Below are 26,442 nucleotides of genomic sequence, written 5' to 3'. Positions count from 1 at the left end.
GTTAATGAATGGGAGTGGCTTTAACTGACTTAGCTCATAGGCACCAGTATTTTTGCATGACTACTTGCATGAAACCATTCCACGAATGCCCTGGGAATAATTTAAAGCCACATCCCGATTACCTAGTCAATTAAGCATAACCACCGCAGCACGAAGTGTCTTCAGTTCAGGGGCTTGTTCACATATGACATCATTAACAAGGTTGCTTTGCCAGCCAGGAATATTAGGTTTCTTGTCTGTATTTATCGGTAGCTGCCCAAATGAACCCACAACACGGGCTTTTGGTGGATTCAAAACTTGAAGCACTGGTGAGCTGTAATCGGAAACATCAGCAGGAGTTGTACATCTGATGCCCCCCAATGCTATGAAAGCTGTTGTGTCCATCAAGCATATTGATCTTGAACTCGGCATTGTCAAATATAACCTGCATGAATCCTCCCTCTCGAGAGGGAAGTCCGTTCAAAATCTGCGAGTATTCATATTGTTGTCCTTCCTTGTAACTGCTGGAAAATCCCATGCTGCCGAGTATACCACCAAGACCTTTGGAGCCATATTTACGATGGATGTACGCCGCATTGCTGAGAAGTTGAGATGAAATGAATGAACGTGGTATAGTGACAGCTGTCATCGCTTACTGAATCGAAAGGCATTTCCGATTTATGCTGTCTGCAGATTTCCCATGAGATTTTATAATGCAATCAACAAAGCACTTCAAAGATTCTGGTATCGTATCCTCGTCTGGATCTTCAAGTGTCTTCACTGAGGGGTACGTAATGCATCACAGTTGTACGCAGACGAGCATATGTCCTCCCGTACAATGGCTGCTGGCTGTCTCAACGATGCGGACGTGTTCTTGTTTCACATCTTCGTGCTTCTCAGTATATTATTTATCATGAAGAACTGATTAAGCAGCATCTTTCAGCCTGATTATTCCATTCTTCCCCTGGGACTTCAGTTATGATGACAGTGTCACCATAATGATCTAGTAGTTTTGTTTTCAGATGCTTCTTGGTGTAACCTGTGTGTCCATCAAGAAGAGGTTCCATAATGTGATGGAACTCGGAGATCAACTCCTGGCACTCGTTGTCATTTTCATTGAAGTCACAAAGTGCAACATAAGCATTGACTTTAAATCTTCTGGTTGGCCACACATGTGATTATTTATTTATTAATATCCTCCGATTTGCAAAAGAACTTCAAATTACGTCTTGTGGTATTTTTTTTTTTTTTTTTTTTTTTTTTTTTTGTATACCTTGGTCGAGGCTCGTATGAGAGCTAACACACAACTCACAGCAAGGAGGCATGAGACAAGAGGGGCGGGAGTGGAAGGGACAAAACAGTGGGGAACAGACACATTAGGTGAACTGTGGAAGGGAGAGGGATGGGGATGGGACGGGGAACGTGGCGAAGAGAAGATGGACATTACAGGGACTTTCAGGAAGGAAAGCAGGAGAATTGAAGGAAGTGGGCTTGGGTGGATTATCGGGGGTAGAAAAGATCGAGGATTTGGATGGGGGAAGATAAGAGGTGGTGGTGAACAGCTGTTTTGAAAGCCTGGAGGGAAGAATGGGAAAGAATAGAGTGAGGAAGTTTATTCCAAAGGCGCGAAAAAGAGGAATGAAAGAGTGAAGATGAGCAGTGATTCGTGATTTTGGTAGTTTTACCAGAAGGGGGTTGTTGGCGGACCTTGAGCGCCTTGTGGAAATGTGGTTGGGACAAATCGCAGAGAGAGCAGGGGGGGCAAGGCTGGAGAGGAGTCGGTAGAAGACAGAAAGACCACCGACCAACCTGCGGTGATTGAGTGAGAGGCCCAAAGACTCAGCTTCATTGCGGGAGATGCCAATGATCTTAAAAGCCCTGGTTTCGACAGCGTGAAGCCGAGAAAGGTGGGAGGCAGGAGCACCAGCCCAGAGGGGAGAGCAGTACTCCATCAGGCTACGGACAAAAGCTTTGTAAGTAGTCAGGAGCTCAAGAGGGCCGAGGAAGGACTTTGCACGACGGAGGATTCCCAGTCGGCGACTGGCTTTTGAGGCAAGGTTGGAAATGTGACTTTCCCAGGAAAGGTCATGGCAGATAGTGAGACCCAGAAGCTTGAAAGAAAAGACTTCTTCCAGAGGATTGTTGAGAAAGTGGATGGGGGGGTTTTCTAAATGGTCCTTTCGAAGAGACATAGTGAGAGTGTGAGATTTGTGTGGATTGAAAGACATGTTCCACGTGTTGGACCAGTTTGTGATTTTATCCAGATCTGCAGTGAGCGAAGAAGCTGCTGCTTGCCGGTCTGAGGGATGACAGATGGTACGGCAGAGGGTGGAGTCATCGGCAAAGAGAAATAGAGGATTTTCCAGAGAGTCCGAGAGATCATTGATGAAAACCAGAAAAAGAACAGGGCCCAGAACGCTACCTTGAGGAACTCCAGCCTGCACAGGAAGAGGGGATGAAAGAACTCCATTTAGGGCCACACGTTGACTGCGACAGGAGAGGAAGTCTGCGAGCCATGAGTGGAGATGGCCTTGAATACCATGGGAAGAGAGTTTGGTGAGTAGGGCAGGGTGCCAGACTGTGTCAAAAGCACGTGATATGTCCAGGGATACGGCTCGGATTTCCTGTCTGGCATTGAGGACCTCCATCCATTGATGAGAGAGCAGTAGCAGCATATCCAGGGTAGAGTGACCTGGTCTGAAACCAAATTGATGATTGGAAATCAAGCCATTGGAGAAGAGGAAGGATTTCATGTCTGAAGCGATGATGGATTCCATAACCTTGCTGATGATTGGGAGAAGGCTGATTGGTCTGTAGTTACAGGGATCTGTTTTTGCACCTTTTTTTATGCAGGGCAGTGATGTTAGCAGATTTCCAAGCAGATGGCAGATGACCTTGGGAAAATGAGAGGGTGAATAGAACAGAGAGAGGGTGAGCAAGAGCAGAAGAGCAGGCTTTGAGGACACGTGGGCTGATGCCGTCTGGACCGGTTGCAGAATCTGACTCGAGGTTTGAAAGCAAGCTCTCCACCTTGTCAGGAGAAAAGGATACAGAGTCCAGGGACAGTTGGGTGCGACTGGGTAAAGTGGGTAGAGATAGTGATGGGTTTGGGACACAAGATTTAGCTGCAAACACCGAGTTTAGACATTCAGCTTTATCACGTGTGGAATCAGCAGTGCGGCCATTTGAGGTAAGGGGAGGGGATGGAGGGGGAACATACACCAGAAACAGATTTGATTAAACGCCACCAGGATTTTGAGGAGGGAGAGAGGTTTGAGAGTTCAGACTTGAGATGAGAAAGATGTTGTTTTCTGGCTCTCCTGAGGGTAGATACACACTTGTTCCGAGCTTTGTGGAAAGAACTGAGATTGCCCTCAGTTGGGTTTGCTTTCCATGAGGCAAAGGCAAGTTGTTTCAGGACAACTGCCTCGCCACAAGCTTCAGTAAACCAAGGGCGGGAGGAAGGGTAAGACAACTGAACACGAGAGGGGATAAATCTGTGCATGAGGGAGAGCAAGTTTCTTTGAAAGAATTCCCAGGATGAGTTGATGTTTGAGAAAGTAGTGATAGGAGACCAGTCTGTAAGTTTGATGGCTGCTCGGAGACCCTGCCAGTCGGCTTGAGTGAAATGCCAGACTCGACGGCGGTGAGGTGGTTCTCTGATAACAGCCAGAGAGATGTCCACTTTAACAAGGACGTGGTCAGAAGAACCAATTGGAGCGAAGGAAGAGCAGCAGATATTGTCAGGGAAATTTGTCAAAATCAGATCCAGAAGAGATGGAGTACCATTGGTTGAGATCCGCGTCGGGAAGTTGACCGATTGAGTCAGTCCCAATGAGTCACAGAAAGCTTTTGCTGATGTCCCATGGCAGGTGAGAGAGGTACCCACACCTAGCCAACTGGCGTGATGACAATTGAAGTCGCCACATAAGAGGAAGAGAGAGTTTGGATGAGAAGATAGAAGATGGTCCATGTTTTCGGAGAGTGAGGTGTAGATGGAGTCATCACTGTTCGGTGGACGGTACAGTACACATATAAACATGAGGTGGGAGTGGAGGGGAAGCCGAAGCCAGAGGTATTCCTGAGGGTGTGGGGGAGTGAGAGCAGTGCAGGGAGAGTGAGGAATAGAGTCTTTGATGAAGAGAGCAACACCTCCACCAAGTCGAGACTACTAAAAGTGTGGAGTTTGGTCACTGCCTGCCATGTTATCCAGGACGAGGTATTTTCCTTCCTCTGCCACGAGATCAGTTGTACCGTCAACTTGACCCAGAGCAACTTCATCCCATTCATCGTTATGTTAGATGGCACGGCATCGGATACAATCACGAAATGTAATTGGTTTTCCTGTATTTTTTTTTTTTTGTTTCCTTTGTTTCCACCCTCGTACTTGATTTATCGCCACAGAAAAGGCAGTCTACTTTAAAATCAAATGTACTTCAAGGGAGGAACGCAAACGTGGTGCGTTAGCCTCCGAAGTATCGTGCGAACAACTGTCGCCCAAGCTTTTTTGTTGCACATGCCTTTCTGCTGCAAGGGCATGAATAATTTTTCAGACATATAGTGTGTAATCTGAGAGGTGATTTGGTTTCCAGCTGTGCACAAAGGCCATCTTCACATGTTTGGCTTGCCTCCATGAGAGTTGTGCGGCCTCTGAGGACATTTACGACATCGCCCACCACCAATGATTCATCACCGATCAAGCAGTTGTCATCCATTTCACCTGGAAAAATGAAAAAAAAATATATAAAGGGTTTAGAAGGTTATAAGTATCAACATGATTTATAAGGATGACTTTATCGACACAACACAAGAACAGCAATATGATTCCACAAGACACTGGAAGCTTAAGAATCCAAAACAATTCTTCATATTCATTCCGGTACCAGGTTGTGGTTGCTAATTACAAGGTGGATTAACCATGAAGCCCACACCAGACACTTAGGGACTTTCGAGATGTGATAAACCATTAAAAGCTGAGGCTATCCTGAAAATTTCAGCTTTATACTATTTATTTCTGGGTTTGTATGCTTGGTGTTGGCTTCATGGTTAGGGTGGTGGGCTTGGGATCCTAGGGTCCTGAGTTCAAATCACGCTCAGCTGTTGAATTGATACCAGGCGGGTTAATTCTGCTTGTCATCCTTCCGAGGTCGGCAAAATGAGTGCCAGCATGTTGCTATTTTGTGTCGGAGTGGTGACCCGTCCAGGATTGTCCCCAAGAGCCAAGGAGACCGCTTAAGCAGCACGCTCTGCACAGAGTATGGTCCCAATGGATGGATGGATGGATTTATGGGTTTGCACTACATATAGGTTGAAGTGCCTGGACGAATAAGTTGGACAAACTTGCAGTTTGTCTAGCAATGAGCCTGGACAAACTTTCACCGGGCGGGCCTTTCCCTGGCACCTCTATCGAGAGGTGGCCACTTGGAGCTGCTGGGACTTCTCTTGGTGGACTTCTGGATCCGTTTTCTGTTATGACATTTTATTGGCTTTTTGGGGGAATTTTTGTTGCTGAACTTTGCTCGCAGCACAAAAAAAAGACAATCATCTTGTCATCGGTGTGGTTTGTAGTCTCTCATTTTGATGAAGTAACTTTTGCAGCTACTGTCCCATGTCATAGTTTGCAAATTTGAAGCTCGCATAGAGCAGCCTGTTGTTGCTGTGAAGCAGGCGCCACTGCTTTGTGCACAGTTCGCTCTGCCTGCAGAGCATCTCGTAATGCTCCGAAAACTTTCATTCGGACTGTGCTTCAGTTTGCAAATATACCTTTATCTCATGGTGTGGAGCATCAGTATCTTTTGCATGATCTTTCACAATTCCTTTTGGTCGACTAATTCACGCTATCTGGCATTTGAACATGACGTCCCAGCATGATGAGCCATGTGCTCAGGTGAGAACACCAAATGGGCCATACCTATTCTGTTCTGCATCATTGCTGTCCACCATGGGAACAAAAATGCACGTGACCCGGCAGTCAAATACTTTTGTGAAATCGAAAGTCGAGACTACTAAAAGTGTGGAGTTTGGTCACTGCCTGCCATGTTATGCAGCTAACCTGGTGCGTGATTTGAAGGATTTCACATGATCCAGGTTTACCAGCCTTATCCGCACTAAAGAGTGCAAACAACCATCTTGCTCCGGTTGGTGTGATCTAAAATGACGGCCTGCGTTTGGCTGCTCACCATTTGGTGAGCTGCGAGCATCGTGTGTTACTGCACACAGACATTTGAAAGTTCTCTTCACTGATGCTTACCCGTAGTTTGAATCTTTCTCAGCTCGACCTAAACGAGAGTCATTTGCCATGCATATTGACTTCGACGAGCGGAGGGTCAGACCTCAGGTCGGATTGCTTTCAAAATGTAGACTTCCACCAAAAATTCTGTGAAATTGCAGAACATTATGTTGAAAGTGTGGTGTGGGCAGATTTTCAGCCGAACACAGCACTCTGAGCACGGAACGATTTACAACGTGTAAGCAAACGGTTTTGTCTGTGCTGGTGAATTTTTACCACGTCAGTGTGTGCGTGATGCAAACCCACTGGCCTTCTCGAATTGACCAAGCACTATGCTCGATTGCTATCTGTACATTGCAGCCCTTCGCTAGACTTGACTGTACAAGTACCAGTGGTGGGGGGAGGGTTGGGGAGTTTTTGGGGGAGGGGAGAATTTGGGAACATTTTGTTTGCTTGTATTTCGCCACTCAATTTGACGCTAAACTGAACGCATCGACTCTACTTTGCCTGTATTCTCTCCTCGCAGTCGTGCTGTGGTTGAACAGTGATCAAACCATCTTCTGCAGATGGTTTAACCAGACACTGGCTGCATGCCATGTTATGTTCCAAGATTTGTTGTCCAGCAACATTCCAAGATCTTATCTGAGCCAAGGATAAGACTTTTTTTTTTGTGTGAATCGTACTGTATATTTGTCAGAATCGGACAAGGTGGCATAATGGTCAGAGTGTCAGCTCTGAGTCTGGGAAGCTGGTGGTTCAAACCCCAGCCGAGTCGTACCAAAAACTTTTCAAATGATATGCCCTGCTTCCTTGCTTGACGCTCAGCATTTAAAAGGATAGAGCACAGACGAGCAATGCTGGGAAGGCAATGACAAACCACCCAGGACAACCCTTGCCAAGAAACTGCTTTATCAGAACCAACGCTCCGTACGGAGTATGGTTGGTGAATTAATTTAATCCATTCACTTTCAGGTTTCATTTGACCAGGCTGGTTTAATCCACGAATTTGAGCGGAAATTCGGTGTCTTGACCGAGGGTTAATAACTCTTGACGTGTCCTTTAGCCTCTGCTGTGACACGTCGTGTCGGGAGCTTCACACATCCTGTTTACAGATCCGAGTGAAGAGCTCATTTATTTTATGCCTGTAACAGGACTCGGACCTTGAGAGTGTCGGGCTTTCACAGCATTCGCGTCTTTGCGTGTGCACGAATTGTTCAGCAATTGCACATCTCTGGGTCATGTCCTTTAAAGCGTGCTTTACCCTCCTGTCTTTCCACGGGATGTGGTGAGAGTGTCTGGGGCTTGTATTTGTCAAATGTTCCTCCAGGACAAAAATGGTTCGATTGTACACGGACATGAGATGCATAATGCGGAGAGGGTGCTTAAGAAACCGAGCAGCACGGGTTAGCGTGAAGTCCAGCTTGTGCAGTTCCATCAAAGGCGACGCTACGGGTTTGTTCCCGAAACCCTGTTGGCATTCTCACCTGAACCCCTGGCTCATAAATTCTGGGAATCCAGCTCTCAAATCCCATATTGTACCTGTATACATGTCTGCTGATTTCCTTAAAGTGCCAACGCATTTGTCCTGCACGTGATTTATGTACAAGCTTATCCACGAGCCTTGGATCGTGAAAGAGATATTGAAGAAAACCCTGTCTGATTTGGATATTTTGCTCAGATCTTATCTACCAGCACTGTTTCTTTCCAAGCAAGACTTTTTTTTTGTGAACAGTAATAAATGTGGTTGCATCACTCGAAAACCCCTTCTCCCCCCCCTTTCGGCCACCATTCTTTTCCGCTGTAGTAAAGCCACCAAGTTTGTGTAATTTGGATGCTATGCATTTTATTGAATGACGGTGGAAGTTTGGCACAAAAACTTTATGGTAATTCCGATTGGGACACTGTTGCGGTTCCATCTTAAAATGGTCAAAAACCCTGGGAATGTTTCTCCTTGAAAGGTGCCTCGTACATAACGGTTGCTTGTTGTGATGCCTTCAAACTTTAATATTGTTTATTAGACCATCTATATCTTCCCTATCAAAAGACGAAATAAACAAACAAATGCTTTTCATCCCCTTGCCCTGCTGCGTGTTGCAACCTCCTCCCCATCCCACATTCCCCTCTACTTTCCTCATTTTTTACCTTATTTATTTATTTTCGTAATCCCTCCTTTTGCCCTTTACCCTTTGCACTTTGTATACATCATGATGTGGATTGCTGCTATTGTTATAGTATATGGAGTGGAGGGAAGTACGCTTGTGTTGCTTTGTTCAGACAACGAATTCCACAGTTTTGCTTTTAAGGCACAGATGCAGGAGTGTCATCATTATATTATTTCAATGGCTTAGCTTTTGCTGCAGGCTGACACTCACAGCTCTTCTTAATCCATTCATGTTTGCACAGAACAGGAAAGTTGTGAGGCTGTGTTCCCACTCTGGGCTTGTAGCATGGTATTGTGTACACTGTGGTCCGAAATGAGGAGAAGGCTTAGAAATTGAACCCAGTTTTAATAAGATAAACAATCTTAATGTTGTATAATGCCCAAGTGTCTGTGCTTTCAGAAAATGTATACTTTGCTATGGGTCCTATGGATGTAGTTGCTCACAAAGCATGTTTTTATCCAAACACAGGCTATTTTTTTTCCATTTTTATAGCTCATTTTTTAGAAATGGGTTACATGTATGATTGTATATGTTGTCCAAAATGGTTGAAAATGCATTTTTTTGTTTGATATATATATCATTGTACATCAGGATAGAACAATTCCTCGAAACAGTACATTTCTTATGACCTGCATATCGTGACGTCCACGGGACTTGAACAGTCCCGCCAACGTAGAATGAGCCGAAACGATGGAGGCGGTTTATTTATTTATAACCCAAACATGGCGGTTCTAATCGCTCTACCGCAAACGAGACGAGGAAGGTGGCACGAGTCACTTTTCACTGAGTTGATGATGTTTATTTGTTTTTATTATTAACCAGAAATAACAAGACTCGGCAAGAAAAGGGATCCGGGGCGATTCGACGGGATGGTGTGGGATCGGGCGTGGGGAAAACACAGACAATTCCAATGAATATACAATTCTCAAACCCTCTAAGGCGCCAAGTACACACACACACACACACACACACACACACACACACACACACACACACACACACACACACACACACACACACACACACACACACACAACGTAGCTACTTCTGGTGGTCAGGCTGGACCGTGGTGTGGACGCAACTGTCCCTGGATCAGCGTCGGACGAGCTGGCCTTGCTCTCGTCAGGGGGGCAGGAGAAACCGTGGTGCTGTCGACCTCCTGGTCCTGGCCCAAGTCCGCTCACAGCCGCCAGGGAACCAGTTCTGGCGCCAAATTGCGAGCAGGAGAGGGAGGCAGGTCCGCCCGCCGTTCGACCCCGTACTCCGAGTCAGCAGAACCCCAGAGCCAACCAAGGTGAGGCACGAGGCTCAGCAAGGCTCCAAGACACGATGAAGAACACGATCGAATCAGCACAACAACAAGCACGCTCTCCGCGCAACAGCCTCCACACCAAAAAAACACGATCTTTTTGTCCCAATCTTCTTCCTCTTCCTTTTCTACCCCGAACAGAACCTTTTTATCCTCCCGTCCTCGTCACTTCCAATCGAGCCGTTTTATTGGCCCACCGCCGTCGCCTTCCGCCAATCGTGATCACGGGGCGGAGCCATCCGCAGCCCTGTCCTGTGACGTCACGGCCAGCCTCCAGGGACTACTAAAAGGGGTTTACGCAGACACACTTACCCTATCCCGTGTCCCTATCTAATTACGTGACAATTATCATTTCCCCCTTGAAGAAATGAACATTTACTAGAATGACAAATATACAGTACGATAAGAAATGAACTTATCACCACTGAATTGCTACTTATTACATCGAGATCCTGGTAAACTCGAACAGCATGGCATACCTAATTAAACATCCTAATTACCCTTTGAATGCATACCCCCCCTCAAACGTAACACTGCCCCCTCCTCTGGTACCGCAGCTCCTGCAAGGTATATCACAGGCGCTACCGTACCAGCCTTAACACTTACTGACTCACACCTAATTAACCTAACGAAATAAAGTAGGAGGGGCAATGGGCAGCGAATCGCAGCTAACTTACCTATCCTGCTTAATGTACTACCCCCTTATGGCCTTATCCTCGCCTAAACAATCAGTCGTTTTTTATTTTATTTTATCACATGATAGCACTGAGCAAAATTGCACTCCATCCTCCGGATCATCGCTCTTGCCCAGCACTCTTCCAGTGATCTGGGGAGGGGAAACAAAAGGTTCCACAAAAACACAACACTTATACTTTACATTCCTACTCTAAGCCTTAACGACACTATTCACAGGATATTTACACTTGACCGCCTCCCCCAGTGGATGCTAATAGACCCAGCGTTACCTGGGGAGCCAATTTTCAAATTTGCTTTCCCCAAAATTATGCGGACATCATGCCCTTGCTGCACCTGTCAAGTTGTGCGGGATCGAGTGGGACTCGTACATCTTCACAACACTCACACCATGGTCATCATCACATTTCTAGGTCATGGTCCTCATTTTAATCATGCAGGCTGAATCCCGTCATGGCTGTGGGGTGGGTTACCACAAGATGATGGGGGCATCTCAGGTGCAACCATGCCCACAGGTAAGCTTTAGTCCAACCCGGACGTTTCTCCGCCCCGCTCCCTTTGATTCCCTCCCCCCTGGTAGCCATCAGCTCTAAACCCGTACAACACTCTGGAAGGGGTCTCACTGGCTCCTCTGGCCTTCCTGGGTCGCCAAGGTCCTACCCGCCTTGGTCGCCCAACCAGACCTTCTCCCAGTTGCCTCCAGACACTGTCACCATTAGCCACCAGGTGGTGAATCTCCTTGAAGGGGGTCGCAATTCACGCTCACCGTGAGCTTCAGCAATCCCTGTGGACAAGCACATCATCCCCACCCACAAAACCCACATGACTCCCCCACCCACAAAACCCACATGACTCCCCCACCCCATCGGCCTTACATGTGACACCTGCATTTCTAACACTTCGCCGACCATGACCTTCCCTGTTACCACACCATGTCCAATAAAAAATCAATGTGTGCACCATACATTTCACTTCTTAACTTAAAACAACTCACACAGCACTTCTCACCCGATCCACGCACCAGCCATTGGACAGCCACTTGTGCCCGCTTTGTTACCAATTACCCACTGTCCCGATTGTCACTCTAAAACCCAGCAGAACTTACAAACCCATGCCAATTTTCCCACAATTCATTTTTTTCCACCAAAGGAGGGCACTTCGCCACAATCTCAGCAGCCGAGCATGGCCGTATATGCTCAGCCCAATCTAGTCTCCCCGACCCCCGACAGTGATCTCCGGACCCGACCTATGAAAGTGCATCTCGGATAGACCTGGCGGTTCAGCAGGAGGATTCACCCTCTCCGAGTCTAAAAGTCTATTGGAGGGTCCCTCCATCGCCGGGTACCGGCAATATCGTTGCATGTGTCCTCTTCGCCCGCACCGGAAACAACTCCCCATAAAAGGCCCCCGTGAGTATCGGTGAAATGTCTCTTCCGGTTCCGGACCCCCTCGGCCATAATCGAATTGCTCTATTGGCTGGGCTGGACCCCACCGCTTTGGCGCACTAACTACCGGATTACCCTTTATCAAACTTGACAGTTTCTGGCAAATTTCCTGAAACATTTGGGTAATGCCAATTTCTCCCAGCCCCCCTCCCTGATCCTGGATCTCCGCCTGTCGGATCGTCACCGATGGCCTCTCTGGAACCCGACCCGGCCGACTCCACGAGGCCAGCCTGGCCGCGCACTCGGCCGCTCGGTGAACGGTGGGTGGATCCTGCAACTCCACTAGCGCTCGGACCTCAGGGTCAGGAAGAGCAGCTAAAAATTTCTCGAGTGCCAGTCTGTCCCACGCCTCCACTGTAAGGTCCCGATACGCGATCCTGACTGATTGGTAAATGTCCTGTGCCAGCTCCTGCACTGTCTCACCCAGCTTTAATCTGCGGTGCTGGAGCTGGGCCCGCACCAGATCACAGTTTGCCGCGAACCCAAGCCGACGGCTCAACGCCTCGCAAATGTGGGAGCTGGTCAACATCCCCTCCGCGATCACGTTTAACACATCTGCGGCTGGTCCCCGCAACGTTGCCACCAAATTCCCTGTACGTTCCCGCTCATTCCACCCGTTTAGTCGGGAAATGCACTCAAATTGCGTCACAAAAGCTTCAACGCTCCCTGACCCGTCAAAATTTACCAGGGGGATCACTTTTACGGTGGCCCGCTTCTCAGTTTCTCCCTTGTCCGAATCCGGCCCAGGGATCAAACACCCTTGTGGCTGCGTATCCAATTTCGGAGCCCACTGTGGCCAAAGATGTTTTGTGGTGAGGGTCTCATGGGTCAATTTTGCCTCCTGTTCCAAACGTTGAATGGACCGATTCACCTCTTCCTGCAGGATCTTCTGGGCCCGCACAACCTCCTCCAAGGCTCCGTCGCGAGTTTGTAGCTGCTCCTCAACCAACCCGGACACTCTACTTACAAAAGACGGCTCTACCAGGCCTTTATCCAAGACTTCATCTTGGCTCATAATTTTATCTTGTTCGTCCAAACAAGCCTCCAATCCTTTTACCTCCTCCGCCAAATTCATCCCTTGCTTCCTCAGCTCTCCCCACTCTTCTATTTGCAGCTGCATACGAGCATCCACACAGGCACGATGACGTTCCAGGCTTTCATCCACTTTATCAACCCGAATGTTCGTTGCATCAATTTTATCTACCAATTTTTTTCCGTATATTTTCCCCCTTCAATGTAATTTCTACCTTTGTTTCCTCCAATCTATCCTCGAATTTACTTTGTATTTCTCCCAATTTAACATCCACACACTCCTGCATCTCAGTTTTCATTTTCTCCATCTTTTCCCCCAATTCATCCCTCATTAAATCAATCCGTGCACCCAACTGTTCCCCCATTACCCCCAATTGATCTGTCATTTCTGCCCTCTGTGCCGTCATTTTTGCCATTTGTGCCGTTCTGCCCTCTGTGTCACGAATTGATTTTCCATTTGTGCCCCCTGTGTCGTCATTTCTGCCCTCTGTGTCGTCATTTCTGCCCTCTGTGTCACGAATTGATTTGCCATTTGTACCGTCATGTCCGCTATTAAACGTTCCAACAGTGTCTGGATCGTCATCGCACCGGTTTCCGGCGCTGCCGGCCCCGTTACGGGCGATGAAGCACGGTCCACGCTCGGAATGGGGGAGGTTCCAACTCTACCCCCGTCTCTCCCTTCTTCCCCCGACTCGCTGCCAGACACGTGGCCTTCCTCCTCAAACATCTGCACATCCGCCATGGTGCAGAAGTCCCGTTTGCCGCCAATTAATTTAAATTGAAAAATCCCGCCAAAATTTTCCCGCGCTCGCGCGCTTTTCTGTAGTAGTTTTATATTCCAATTCGTGGCGAGATTTTAATCTTGGTATATTCTCCCGATACCAAATATAATTTAGAGGGGTTCGAACATCCAACACCCTGACACCAATGTGACGTCCACGGGACTTGAACAGTCCCGCCAACGTAGAATGAGCCGAAACGATGGAGGCGGTTTATTTATTTATAACCCAAACATGGCGGTTCTAATCGCTCTACCGCAAACGGGACGAGGAAGGTGGCACGAGTCACTTTTCACTGAGTTGATGATGTTTATTTGTTTTTCTTATTAACCAGAAATAACAAGACTCGGCAAGAAAAGGGATCCGGGGAGATTCGACGGGATGGTGTGGAATCGGGCGTGGGGAAAACAGACAATTCCAATGAATATACAATTCTCAAACCCTCTAAGGCGCCAAGTGCACACACACACACACACACACACACACACACACACACACACACACACACACACACACACACACACACACACACACACACACACACACACACACACACACACACACACACACACACACACACACACACACAAAACGTAGCTACTTCTGGTGGTCAGGCTGGACCGTGGTGCGGATGCAACTGTCCCTGGATCAGCGTCGGACGAGCTGGCCTTGCTCTCGTCAAGGGGGGGGGGGGGCAGGAGAAACCGTGGTGCTGTCGACCTCCTGGTCCTGGCCCAAGTCCGCTCACAGCCGCCAGAGAACCAGTTCTGGCGCCAAATTGCGAGCAGGAGAGGGAGGCAGGTCCGCCCGCCGTTCGACCCCGTACTCCGAGTCAGCAGAACCCCAGAGCCAACCAAGGTGAGGCACGAGGCTCAGCAAGGCTCCAAGACACGATGAAGAACACGATCGAATCAGCACAACAACAAGCACGCTCTCCGCGCAACAGCCTCCACACCAAAAAAACACGATCTTTTTGTCCCGATCTTCTTCCTCTTCCTTTTCTACCCCGAACAGAATCTTTTTATCCTCCCGTCCTTGTCACTTCCAATCGAGCCGTTTTATTGGCCCACCGCCGTCGCCTTCCGCCAATCGTGATCACGGGGCGGAGCCATCCGCAGCCCTGTCCTGTGACGTCACGGCCAGCCTCCAGGGACTACTAAAAGGGGTTTACGCAGACACACTTACCCTATCCCATGTCCCTATCTAATTACGTGACAATTATCATTTCCCCCTTGAAGAAATGAACATTTACTAGACAACTTATCACCACTGGATTGCTACTTATTACATCAAGATCCTGGTAAACTCGAACAGCATGGCATACCTAATTAAACATCCTAATTACCCTTTGAATGCATACCCCCCCTCAAACGTAACAATATCTTGGCACCTTCAAATGTGTAAAATCTCAGATTTTGCAAATTTCCCCCCAGTCATAGTGAAGCTTACAAAATCTTATTCCAGAAATTTGAAATGCATCTGATAGAACATCTTAAATAGCAATTTACTTCTGCATAAAGTGATGATTTAAAATGGCAAGTTTCAACATGGATCATTACTACATACCAGTTTTTAGGTTCACTTCCATGATTGGGTCAAAAATGTTAGGAAGTACATAAATTGCATTTACCAAGCTGCTACAAAATTACTGGAAGCTATAAGCTTGATTTTATAACCATAGAATAAGTTTACCAAGATGGCCCTATGATGTAAAAATCAATACCAAAGGCCAGTTTGTGTTCGGTATACAGAACATCAAAGGTCGTTAGGAAGTACGTAACGTTTTTAATAAATCTGCACTTTTAATCCTAAGATTAATTCAGAAACCAACTTTGACCCTGTCAGAGCAATAGAAAGAGGAAGAATTAAGCTCTGCCAAATAGATCCTGAATCCCCATGATGTTGGCTAACAAATGATATGCAAAACTTAATCAAACAATGACTTTCATTTTTTGGTCCCCCGTGTCCAAAATGTGTACATAATACCTTGCTATAAGCCTCTGTGGTCTGTGTTTGTCTCTGACTCTCAACTGCATCGCCTCCCTTCTTCCAAAAAAACTTCAGTTGTTGAGAGTTTGACATTCTCTCAAACCATGTCCTGTCGTCACGAGTGTGAAGCTTTTTTGATGACATTTAAATTATACATTGGACATGTAGATGTTTGGCATTGTCATAATCTCTGTCTCCAAAGGTGGGTGGAGGTTGTGTTTGTGTTTTCACTCCTTTCTGTCTGTCTGTCTGTCTGTAAACAGGATATCTCAAAAAGTTGTGGATGGATTCAGATGAAATTTGGTGGACAGGTTGCGTGTGTGACAAGAATGAATTCATTAGCTTTTGGTGAAGATCCGGGTCTGGATCCACATACTGTACGATAATTTTTCATTTGATTACTTCACCATTGAGAGATGGGGCCAAAAACTATATACTGTCGGACAGACGGACACCGCTATTCGCGGGGGATACGTTTCTCAAAAATGCTGTGAATGTTGGGGCCCGTGTTATTTATTTATTTACTTGTTTATGCATTTATTTATTTATTTATTTACATGGTCTAGGCTCGTGGAAGAGCGATTTACACAGAACAAATCGGGACACCACATAACAAAGGGGAAATGCCAACAGCAGGGAGGAGGAAGAAAGTAGACTGGGATGGACAAACAAGGGATGCAGGTAACGATGCAGGGTAAGGGAAAACGCAAAAGGTGGACAATATCGATACACAAGCCAAATTGTGTTTGACCAGTTTGTGATTTTTGTCAAGGTCTGAGAAGGAAGAGGCTGCTGCCTTCCTGTAAAAAGGATGAGTGGAGTCATTAGCAAAGAGATAAGAGGATTTTTCAGAGTCAGTGATATCATTGATGAAGTTTTGGAATAATATGAGGCCGAGAATACTGCTTTCGAGGTACTCCAGCCTTGACAGGGAGAGGAGATTAAAGGGTTCCGTTGAGAGCCACACGTTGTCTCCGAGAGTGGAGGAAGTCGGTAATCCAAGAGTGGAGTTCGCCTTGGATTCCAGAGGTAGACAGTATGGAGAGCAAGGTTGGATGTCAAACTGTGTATCTCTGTCCTTTCTCTTTCTCTTTCTCTTTCTCTTTCTCTTTCTCTTTCTCTTTCTCTTTCTCTTTTGCAGCCTATGGCTGCTGGTTGCATCATTGGTTGGAACGTGGCTATGCCACTGATGCAGTGTCCCCCTTACCAGTACACTGGTACTCATTTTGTCGACCTCGGAAGGATGACAGGCTGAGTCAACCTCCTGGTGTATATTAATTCAGCGACCAACAAGTCTTGAACTCAGGACCTTCGGATCCCAAGCTGCCACCCTCACCACTAAGCCAACACCAGGCTTCGACTGTATCCAAAGCTTAAGATATGTCCAGAGAGACTGCCCTGATCTCATGTCTGATATTGAGGGCCTCCATCATTGGTGGGAGAGTAGAAGCAGCATGTCCAAGGTAGAGTGAACATGTCTGAATCTGAATTGATGATCTGAGATGAGGCTGTTGGAGAAAAGGAATGCAGTTATTTCAGTTGTGATGATGGATTCCATGACATTGCTGATGATTAGAAGTAAGCTAATTGGGCTGTATTTAAGGGGGTCTGTTTTTGTACCCTTTTAAATTTTTTTTTAATGTAATGCTGTGATGCTGGCTGATTTACAGTTTCCTCCTTGGTGGATATAGGAGATCAGTCCGGAATTGTTTAATAAAAAAAAGCACAAACATAGAAGCAGGTCAAAGTTTATGACCAGTTCGAATGTGTGGTCCGTGAATGTTGGGGTTCGACAGTACAGCACAATATCTAAAGTTGTTGATGGATTATGACAAAACTTGACAAGAACAAGTCAATTAGATTTTGGTTCAGGTCCAGATTCAGATCCAGCCTCTCGGTGGAATAGAAAACGTAAGTTGTTCAGCCTGGCTGAGGTGTGTGTGCTCCACTGAGCGCTCTACAGATGGAGTGTAGATTCAAGATCCTCAGCCTATCTTTTATTTTGTATACATAGTTGAAACTTGTGGAAGAGATAAAACGCTGAATGGATCAGGACGCAACCAAACAAAAGGAACGAGAGAGAGAGAGAGAGAGAGAGAACGAGAGAGAGAGAGAACGAGAGAGAGAGAGAGAGAGAGAGAGAGAGAGAGAACGAGAGAGAGAGAGAGAGAGAGAGAGAGAGAGAGAGAGAGAGAGAGAGAGAGAGAGAGAGAGAGAGAGAGAGAGAGAGAGAGAGAGAGAGAGAGAGAGAGAGAGAGAGAGAGAGAGAGAGAGAGAGAGAGAGAGAGAGAGAGAGAGAGAGAGAGAGAGAGAGAGAGAGAGAGAGAGAGAGAGAGAACGAGAGAGAGAACGAGAGAGAGAGAGAAGAGAGAGAGAGAACGAGAGAGAGAGAACGAGAGAGAGAGAACGAGAGAGAGAACGAGAGAGAGAACGAGAGAGAGAACGAGAGAGAAAACGAGAGAGAACGAGAGAAACGAGAAAGAGAGAGGAACGAGAGAGAGAGAGAGAGAGAGAGAGAGAGAGAGAGAGAGAGAGAGAGAAACGAGAGAGAGAGAAAGAGAGAGAAAAAGAGAGAGAGAAAGAGAGAGAGAAAGAGAGAGAGAAAGAGAGAGAGAAAGAGAGAGAGAAAGAGAGAGAGAAAGAGAGAGAGAAAGAGAGAGAGAAAGAGAGAGAGAACGAGAGAGAAAGAGAGAGAGAGAACGAGAGAGAAAGAGAGAGAGAACGAGAGAGAACGAGAGAACGAGAGAGAGAGAGAAAGAGAGAGAGAGAGAGAGAGAGAGAGAGAACGAGAGAGAGAACGAGAGAGAGAACGAGAGAGAGAACGAGAGAGAACGAGAGAGAACGAGAGAGAGAAAGAGAGAACGAGAGAACGAGAGAGAGAAAGAGAGAACGAGAGAACGAGAGAACGAGAGAGAGAGAACGAGAGAGAGAGAACGAGAGAGAGAGAACGAGAGAGAGAGAACGAGAGAGAGAGAACGAGAACACAAACGCCAACATCAGGGTTGAAGGACAAAATGGAGGGAGACTTTTTTTTTCTTTTTCTTTTTGTATACATTGTCGAGGCTCGTATGAGAGCTAACACACAGACACAGCAAGGGGGCATGAGATAAGAGGGGTGGGAGTGGGAAGGACAAAAACAGTGGGGAACAGAGATATTCGGAGATCTGTGGAAGGGAGAGGGATGGGGGCGGAGAACATGGGGGAATACAAGATGGACTTTACAGGGACTTTCAGGAAGGAAAGCAGGGAATTTGAAGGAGATGGGTTTGGGGTGGATTGATGGGGGTAGAAAAGATCGTGGTTTTGGATGGGGGAAAATATGAGGTGGTGGTGAATGGCTGTTTTGAAGGCCTGGAGGGAAGACTTGGTCAAATAATGGGTGTGGGGATGAATAAGAGGTAGGGGAGGATGCACGGGGTGGACAAGATGGAGGCAGAAGCAAAATCTCAGAAAGGAAAAATTGTAACAAAGGCTTTGATGCTGTGCTGGGTGCCATGGGTGGATAGGGCTTTGATACCATGCTTGCTGCCACAGGTGGAGGTGCCTTTGGTACTACATTTGGTGCTGTGGGTGGAGGGGGCTTTGGTACCATGCTGGGTGCCAACAATGGAGGGGGCTTTGGTATCATACTGGGTGCTGAGAGTGTTGGCTTTGGTAAAGGCCAAACATAGTTATCTTGTGGTGTGAATGAATCTTGAATTATCGATTTTCCGTGCCATTCTTTATTTGGGGCATCTGCTCACTGCTCTCCCATTTGGGGTGTGGAGGGGAGGGGGTGAGTTTCTTGTGATTAATTCTACCACCACCGTAATCTGATGTATACTTTTGGTACCAGGTCTGTGTCGTCTGGTGGAATGTCTATTGAGGTTAGGTCTGGAGTCATCAGTCCGAACACATCTTCTTACGAAAACTGTACCATGGGCTGCGATGACATTTGACTCGTCCTCAATAATACACCTTTGAGGTGTGTGAAACTGAGATACAGACCCTTGAGCAGTTAGTTACCTTTGGGGAAAAACGATTTTGATCTAATGCTGTGCAACAATTCCAGCAATGGACTCAGGGTCTCCTAGTGGAGTAGGGCACGACAGACCGTCACTTGAATTACTGCACTCCAATACATCTCTCAACTACTTCTTTTGATCCTAAGGTTTGGGATGAAATGTAATGTTCGGAACCATTAATGCTGATGGCGTACCTGCTCCGCATCCCACTGCCTTCATCCTTGATGCTGTGCTTGCCTTGCCTGTTCTTTGCTGTCATTGGCAGTGTTGTTGGATTTTTGAGCATGAATGTTGGCAATGTTTGGTCTTTTTACAAACTTATAAACAGCACTTATATGCTTCAAGTCATTGCTGTTGTTGAATTACGGTTGTGTTTGTCCAATAGTCTGAGACACTATTCACAAGGAATTTGTCCAAACCATTGGTCTTCCAGAGTGGGATCTGTTTCGAGTTTATGGTCGGTTTATAGATGGACTGGTCCGCGTTCTATCTGGTCCATGTGTCTGTAGCAATGTTTTCTTTGATCAAGCATTTTCTGCCTTCCAATGATTTGTTTTATTTTTGATACACAGCTTTGTAATGTAATATTAACATTATTATGTGGGAACTGCCTGTTTGCTTGTCGGACTAAAACACCAGATTTTGGCTGATCTCGACCAAGCTTGGCACGTGTAATCAGAGGTCTCCTCCGGTGGTGGCGTTGTCCTAAGACTGGCGATTGGATCGGCCATGATCCCTTGGGGAGAGGTTGAGTGGGGGTGTTCATAGCAAAGGTTCAAACTGTCGTTAGAAACTATGATGGTGTAATGTGCACCAACGCACCTGTAGAAACCATCTTTGTCACTGGTGGATTAATATTTTTTTTCTTCTTTTTGAGAAAATCTACAACACGAAGTTTAGTTTAATCTTCTCAATCTCTTCTTTAATTTAATCCCTAATGATTATAGCTGACAAATGTGGAAAAACCCGTGAAGTATATTTTTGAGGGTATGCAGTATGCAGTCTTGATCATTAAACCCATGCGCCATTCATTGATTATGGATGTCCGCCGGTCCTTTTGAATGTGAGTATGTGCACGCGGAGTCGCATGAACTTCATAAAATGGGAACCCCACCTCTTGCATCATGGTTAATGCGGTGTTTAAAAAAAAAATGTTTTTTTTTTTTTGCTTTTTGTGCACCATTATTTTATTCCTCATTTTCCCCTCCCCGAAGGATTTAAGAAATTGTCACGTGCTGACTTGTTACCCCCTCCCCTCCCCCGATCACCTGTAGGTGGTGGCCTTCTAAAGTACTGCAACCTACTTGTACGGGACTTCGTGCCTGCGAGCGAGGCCGAGATAAAGACTCTCGAGCGATACATGTGCTCACGGTTCTTCATCGATTTCCCCGACTTGTCGGAGCAGCAGCGCAAGCTCGAGTCGTACCTGCGAAACCACTTCATCGGCGAGGAGGCGAGCAAGTACGAGTACCTGCTGACGCTCTGGGGCGTCGTCAATGAGAGCACGGTGTGCCTGATGGGACACGAGCGTAGACTCACATTGGGCCTTATAACCGCGCTGGCCTTTCGCGTGCTTGCCGAGCAGAACACTATCCCCAATACGGCACACGTCACCTGCTACTACCAACCGGCACCCTATGCCTCAGACTTCAACTTCAGCGGATACTACCTACCTTCGTCCCAACCCACCGTCACCTACCTGCCTTCGTACTCCACGTGGCTGTCTTGCAGCTAACTGGAGAACGTCCTCACGCTGCGGCCTTTTTGCATCCCAACACTGCAGCTGAGGCCCGGGTAGTCCGGTGGAAATCCCAGAGGGGACTGATGCCTTTTCAGCACACGAGTCAAGAGCATGGGAATATCATTGAGACCGTGGTGGAATTTCGAGGCACAAACTTACCTGATTTGATTTTTATTTTCTTCACTTTGAGGGGAGTTTTTTTTGTTTGTTTGTTTTTGGAATACTGGACACAATAAAGCAACTTGAAGTGTTTCAAGAACAGTTCTCTCGTCGTTGAGACTGAACACAGTCTGCCCATGAAATAAGATAAATACTGAGCAATTTGAACCATTTTGCCATCTGGATGTGATGAATACCGTCGTGGTTATGAATTATTATTTTTCTTTAGTTATTTTCCTTGTCTCTTTTATTATTTTATTTCTTTTTTCCCTCCCTTTCTTCTTTTGTGTGAAGTAGATATGGATTTTCGCATTGCTTGGTGACATGCTCAGAGGCTTTGGTCATTTATCTGGAGAAAGCATGAAAAATATTTTTCTTCCTCCCATCTCCAGCTTTTCTCCCATCCGCTGCCCCAGCCCACTCTTTCACCCCACCCCCCACCCAAAATATTCCCAACTCTTCTGAGCTGTCTCCCTCCACACTTTATCAGATACATTTTGAAAAGAAATTAAGAAATAAATATATATTTTGTATTACAGACTTTGCTTTGAGAGCGCAGTGCAGTGAATTATAATGTAGCAGAAATAAGAATTAAAAATGAAATATATCGATCTGTTCTTTTTTTGTTGTCCGTATTTTCCGGCTTTTCCGACCGTGTCTGAGGATTGAAGGCGGCCTCATCGGTAAGACGTTTACGCCTTGGATTATTATTTTTTGAATGTAGAGGATAATGTTTCTCTTTTTTTTTTTTTCTTTTTTTTTTCCTCTTCTTCATCTTCTTCTACTTCTCATTCTACTTCTTCGTTTCTGCCAGGACCAAAGGAATCTTTGGTGTTATTTCATATGTCCTGTTTAAGGTCCTTTTTTGTGGTTCATGTCATTTGTTCGGAACAATGGATGTGTTGGTGCGATGTTACGAAATGTAATGCTGTATAAATGTCAAGTGCCTGGCTGTGGAAAACAATAAAATAAAACTTTTTGTTTTCATTCGCTGGTTTCTCCGCTTTTCGATCCAATGAGTCATGTCTGTGTTTCTGGCCAGAGCAAATCTGAATGACCATTTCTCGCTGGCTTGGCATCAAACTTGGCTTTTTCATGTTTTGTTTTGTTTTCTTAAAAACTCTACACCGGACACTCGACTCTAAACGCCGTTTAATTGGACAGTGTTTGGGTTTTTCAATAATTGCATTTTAGTTGAAGCTGATAAGTAATGAGTTGGGTTGGCCCATTAGTGTTGCTATCTGAACCTCCTGGCTCATAATATACAAGGTAAACCCAGGTTTGAATCCTATAAACCATTTGTTTGTTCTTTGTCTACAAATATTCTTGTAATTTGTGGAAAAAAACAAACAAACAACCTATCATACACTGATGTCTACTGTCTTTGTCCTGGATGTGTTGCTATATGAACAAGCTCCATGAGCCTTGGGATCAATGTAAATAAATAAATAAATAACTTTTTGGTAGGTTGTTGTTCGATGGCTGAGCAATAATTTTCGTGGTTTGATATCTGAATTTGAGTTTCTCTATCGAACGTGAATGGTGTCTTAGAGCTCGTGTTTCGGCTTTGGCACCGATGTCCGAAGAATGATGATTTTAGAGGGTTTCGCATCATGGGCTGCAAGCAGCTCTTTCATCTGTCAAAGCCATCACTTCTGCTTCTCCAAGATACTGTGCCATTGACTCGTCTGTGGAGGAAAGGAGGATGGTGGGGGAAGGTGGGTACACAGGTCTCCTTTCATAATGTTGAGTATATCTGGTTGGATTCCAGCTTTGCTGTTTTTATTGATTTCTAAATGAGTTAAATAAACTGTCAAGATGTAATTGATTGTAAAATTAATTTCTTTATGATGGTGGTGCTTTTCTGTTGCTCTCATAATGCTGTCGGCCATAAGCTTGTGTTGCTAAATTTCTCACCACCTAACAAGTTCCGCCTTTAGTTTAAAACTCCTGTTTCCCACCATTACTCTTCTGCCATTTCCTTGAATAGTCTTTAAAGCAGAAGCTGGGGGTAAAGGGAGAGTTATTTGACTCGTTTATGGATACACCTGTCTGGAAAGATGGCAGGATCTGTGGTATGGCAAATAAGGGTGCTTGCATTCCATCGATCCCGATAGGCCCAGGACCTTTTCACAGACAATTGGTGGAACAATAGAACTACAGTATTAATTAACGTTTTTGCTTTGGGTGATGTCATGTCAATAGAAAGAATAATTGAGGTTTTTGTTGAATTTGGGTTTCACAAGTATCTCTACCAAACTACCTTGAGCCGAACCATTGATACTCTACAGAGGTGCTGTCAGAGCAGGAATTTGGAATTTTGTGAGGATACAGCTGATAATTCACCAACTCCTCACAGAGGACACCATGTGGTCTTTAACATCCACCAACTATGGTTGGCAGGATGAGCATCCAAGGGATGGTGCGCACACAGATGTCTCATCCTGACTGAGAAACACCAGGATGATGAACCCAGGCTTGACAGTTTGGAGGAGAGTATGCATACTTCTAATCTGTCATTCCTGCCAACCTCCCAACTACCTTACACCACTCTAATTAGTGCATTATACCACGCCAGCCGGATAGTACGCATGATTGATGAATAAGGGACACTGAAGGACACGGGCCAAATTTTCATACACGTGTTAACTCTGCAGAGGAAGGTTGCTCTTTGTCCAAGTACAAGTTGTCTGTTCGTTGTGTGTGTGTGTGTGTGTGTACCAGAAGCATTTCAGGATTTGGGGGGGGGGGCAAAGAAAAAAGAAAACCATGAAAAGAGCATTTTTGTATAAATACTACCTTTTTCTGTTTTACCTACTTCTTGGAGAGTTTTGTATTTTTATTTCCTTTTTCCTTTTATCGCTCCTTTTTCTTCTGTCCCCCCCCCTCTCTCTTTTACCATTTGTTTGTTTGCTTGGTGACATGCTCATATAAGGCATGAATGTGATAGCTATGTGATGGGTGTTTTTTTTTTTTTGTTGTTGTTTTCTTGGTGGGGGGAACTATTTTAGCATCCCATACATTTTAAGGGTGCATGTCATTTGCCTCCCTCCCCCACTTCTCGCACCCTTGTTGCATAGTTAACGAAAGGTACACCGATAACTGCCCTTGTCCCTCAAGCCATGTATGTACATTCTCTTCCATTAGTTATCGTCCTGTTAGCGGGAGAAAGACCTCCTTGAACTCACGTTGGGGGCTTGCCAAGTACGGGGTAGTGACGTTGGGCAGAAATTAATACTTTGTTTAGGTTGTGAGGTGGAGGAAGAAGATGAAGATGGGAAGGAGGATGAGGTGATGAGCATTACCTATAATCTTAATTTGAAGGTTAATCTACTTGAGACCAGAAAAAAAATCTTTTATACCTATTTGATAGCTGAGTGGTTGAGACATTTACCTGCCCTACTTGATAGCTGAGTGGTTGAGACATTTACCTGCCCTATTTGATAGCTGAGTGGTTGAGACATTTACCTGCCCTACTTGATAGCTGAGTGGTTGAGACACTTACTTGCCCTATTTGATAGCTGAGTGGTTGAGACATTTACCTGCCCTATTTGATAGCTGAGTGGTTGAGACATTTACCTGCCCTATTTGATAGCTGAGTGGTTGAGACACTTACCTGCCCTATTTGATAGCCGAGTGGTTAAGACATTTACCTGCCCTATTTGATAGCCGAGTGGTTAAGACATTTACCTGCCCTATTTGATAGCTGAGTGGTTGAGACACTTACCTGCCCTATTTGATAGCCGAGTGGTTGAGACATTTCCCTGCCCTATTTGATAGCCGAGTGGTTGAGACACTTACCTGCCCTATTTGATAGCCGAGTGGTTGAGACATTTACATTCCTTATTTGATAGCCGAGTGGTTGAGACATTTACCTGCCGTATTTGATAGCTGAGTGGTTGAGACACTTACCTGCCGTATTTGATAGCTGAGTGGTTGAGACACTTACCTGCCCTATTTGAAAGCTGGGTGGTTGAGACAGTTACCTGCCCTATTTGATAGCCGAGTGGTTGAGACATTTCCCTGCCCTATTTGATAGCCGAGTGGTTGAGACACTTACCTGCCCTATTTGAAAGCCGGGTGGTTGAGACATTTCCCTGCCCTATTTGATAGCCGAGTGGTTGAGACACTTACCTGCCCTATTTGATAGCCGAGTGGTTGAGACACTTACCTGCCTTATTTGATAGCCGAGTGGTTGAGACATTTACCTGCCTTATTTGATAGCCGAGTGGTTGAGACATTTACCTGCCGTATTTGATAGCTGAGTGGTTGAGACACTTACCTGCCGTATTTGATAGCTGAGTGGTTGAGACACTTACCTGCCCTATTTGAAAGCTGGGTGGTTGAGACACTTACCTGCCCTATTTGATAGCCGAGTGGTTAAGACATTTACCTGCCCTATTTGAAAGCTGGGTGGTTGAGGCTCTTTTGTAGGTTTGTGGTTCGAATCCCAGTCAGGACATGTTTTTAAATAAGTTATGACTTATTTTCCCATTTTATTTAGTTATTGAGTTAATTTTTTTGTAAAAGTGGTCCCATTGATACTCTAGAGGTGCTGTCAGAGCAGGAATTTGGAATTTTGTGAGGATACAGCTGATAATTCACCAACTCCTCCATCTCTGACCTGCTCTTATCCCCTCTATTTATCCCACCATTACTCTTCTGTAACTACTTCTTTTTTGCCTTCCAATTGCTCCTTATTTTCGTATTGTCCTTCATCCTCTGTCAAGAGCCCACCACCCTCTGCTCTAACTGCAGTACACCGAGGGATGCACTTGGAGGAACACAATGTGTGAATTCCCCTGCAAGCAGGAAGAGAATCACTTGACCACAGGTGATGCTCTACCCCCTCACAAATTCCTCCCATGTGGGCCTCCTTGTCCACCCTTAGCGCACATACAATTTCACGACTCAGCTCCCT

The 26,442-nt window shown here is 45.8% G+C and overlaps 1 protein-coding gene across 2 annotated transcripts in view; it reads left to right on the top strand.

The window, feature by feature from the left end:
- LOC147034403 (terminal nucleotidyltransferase 5A-like) overlaps positions 1–22,508 on the top strand; it is a 49,655-nt gene extending 27,147 nt beyond the window's left edge. For both annotated transcript variants that reach the window (XM_085882433.1, XM_085882425.1), the window contains exon 5: positions 20,896–22,508. In XM_085882433.1, coding sequence (XP_085738559.1) covers positions 20,896–21,356 — 461 coding nt within the window. In that variant the 3' untranslated portion in view covers positions 21,357–22,508. The remainder of the gene's footprint in view (positions 1–20,895) is intronic.
- The last annotated feature ends 3,934 nt before the right edge of the window (positions 22,509–26,442 follow it).

Source organism: Eptatretus burgeri, chromosome 1 (assembly GCF_056783735.1).
Source record: "Eptatretus burgeri isolate ZD-2024b chromosome 1, Ebu_testis_v1, whole genome shotgun sequence".
NCBI lineage: Eukaryota > Metazoa > Chordata > Myxini > Myxiniformes > Myxinidae > Eptatretus > Eptatretus burgeri.
This window is presented reverse-complemented; position numbering and strand designations above follow the sequence as displayed.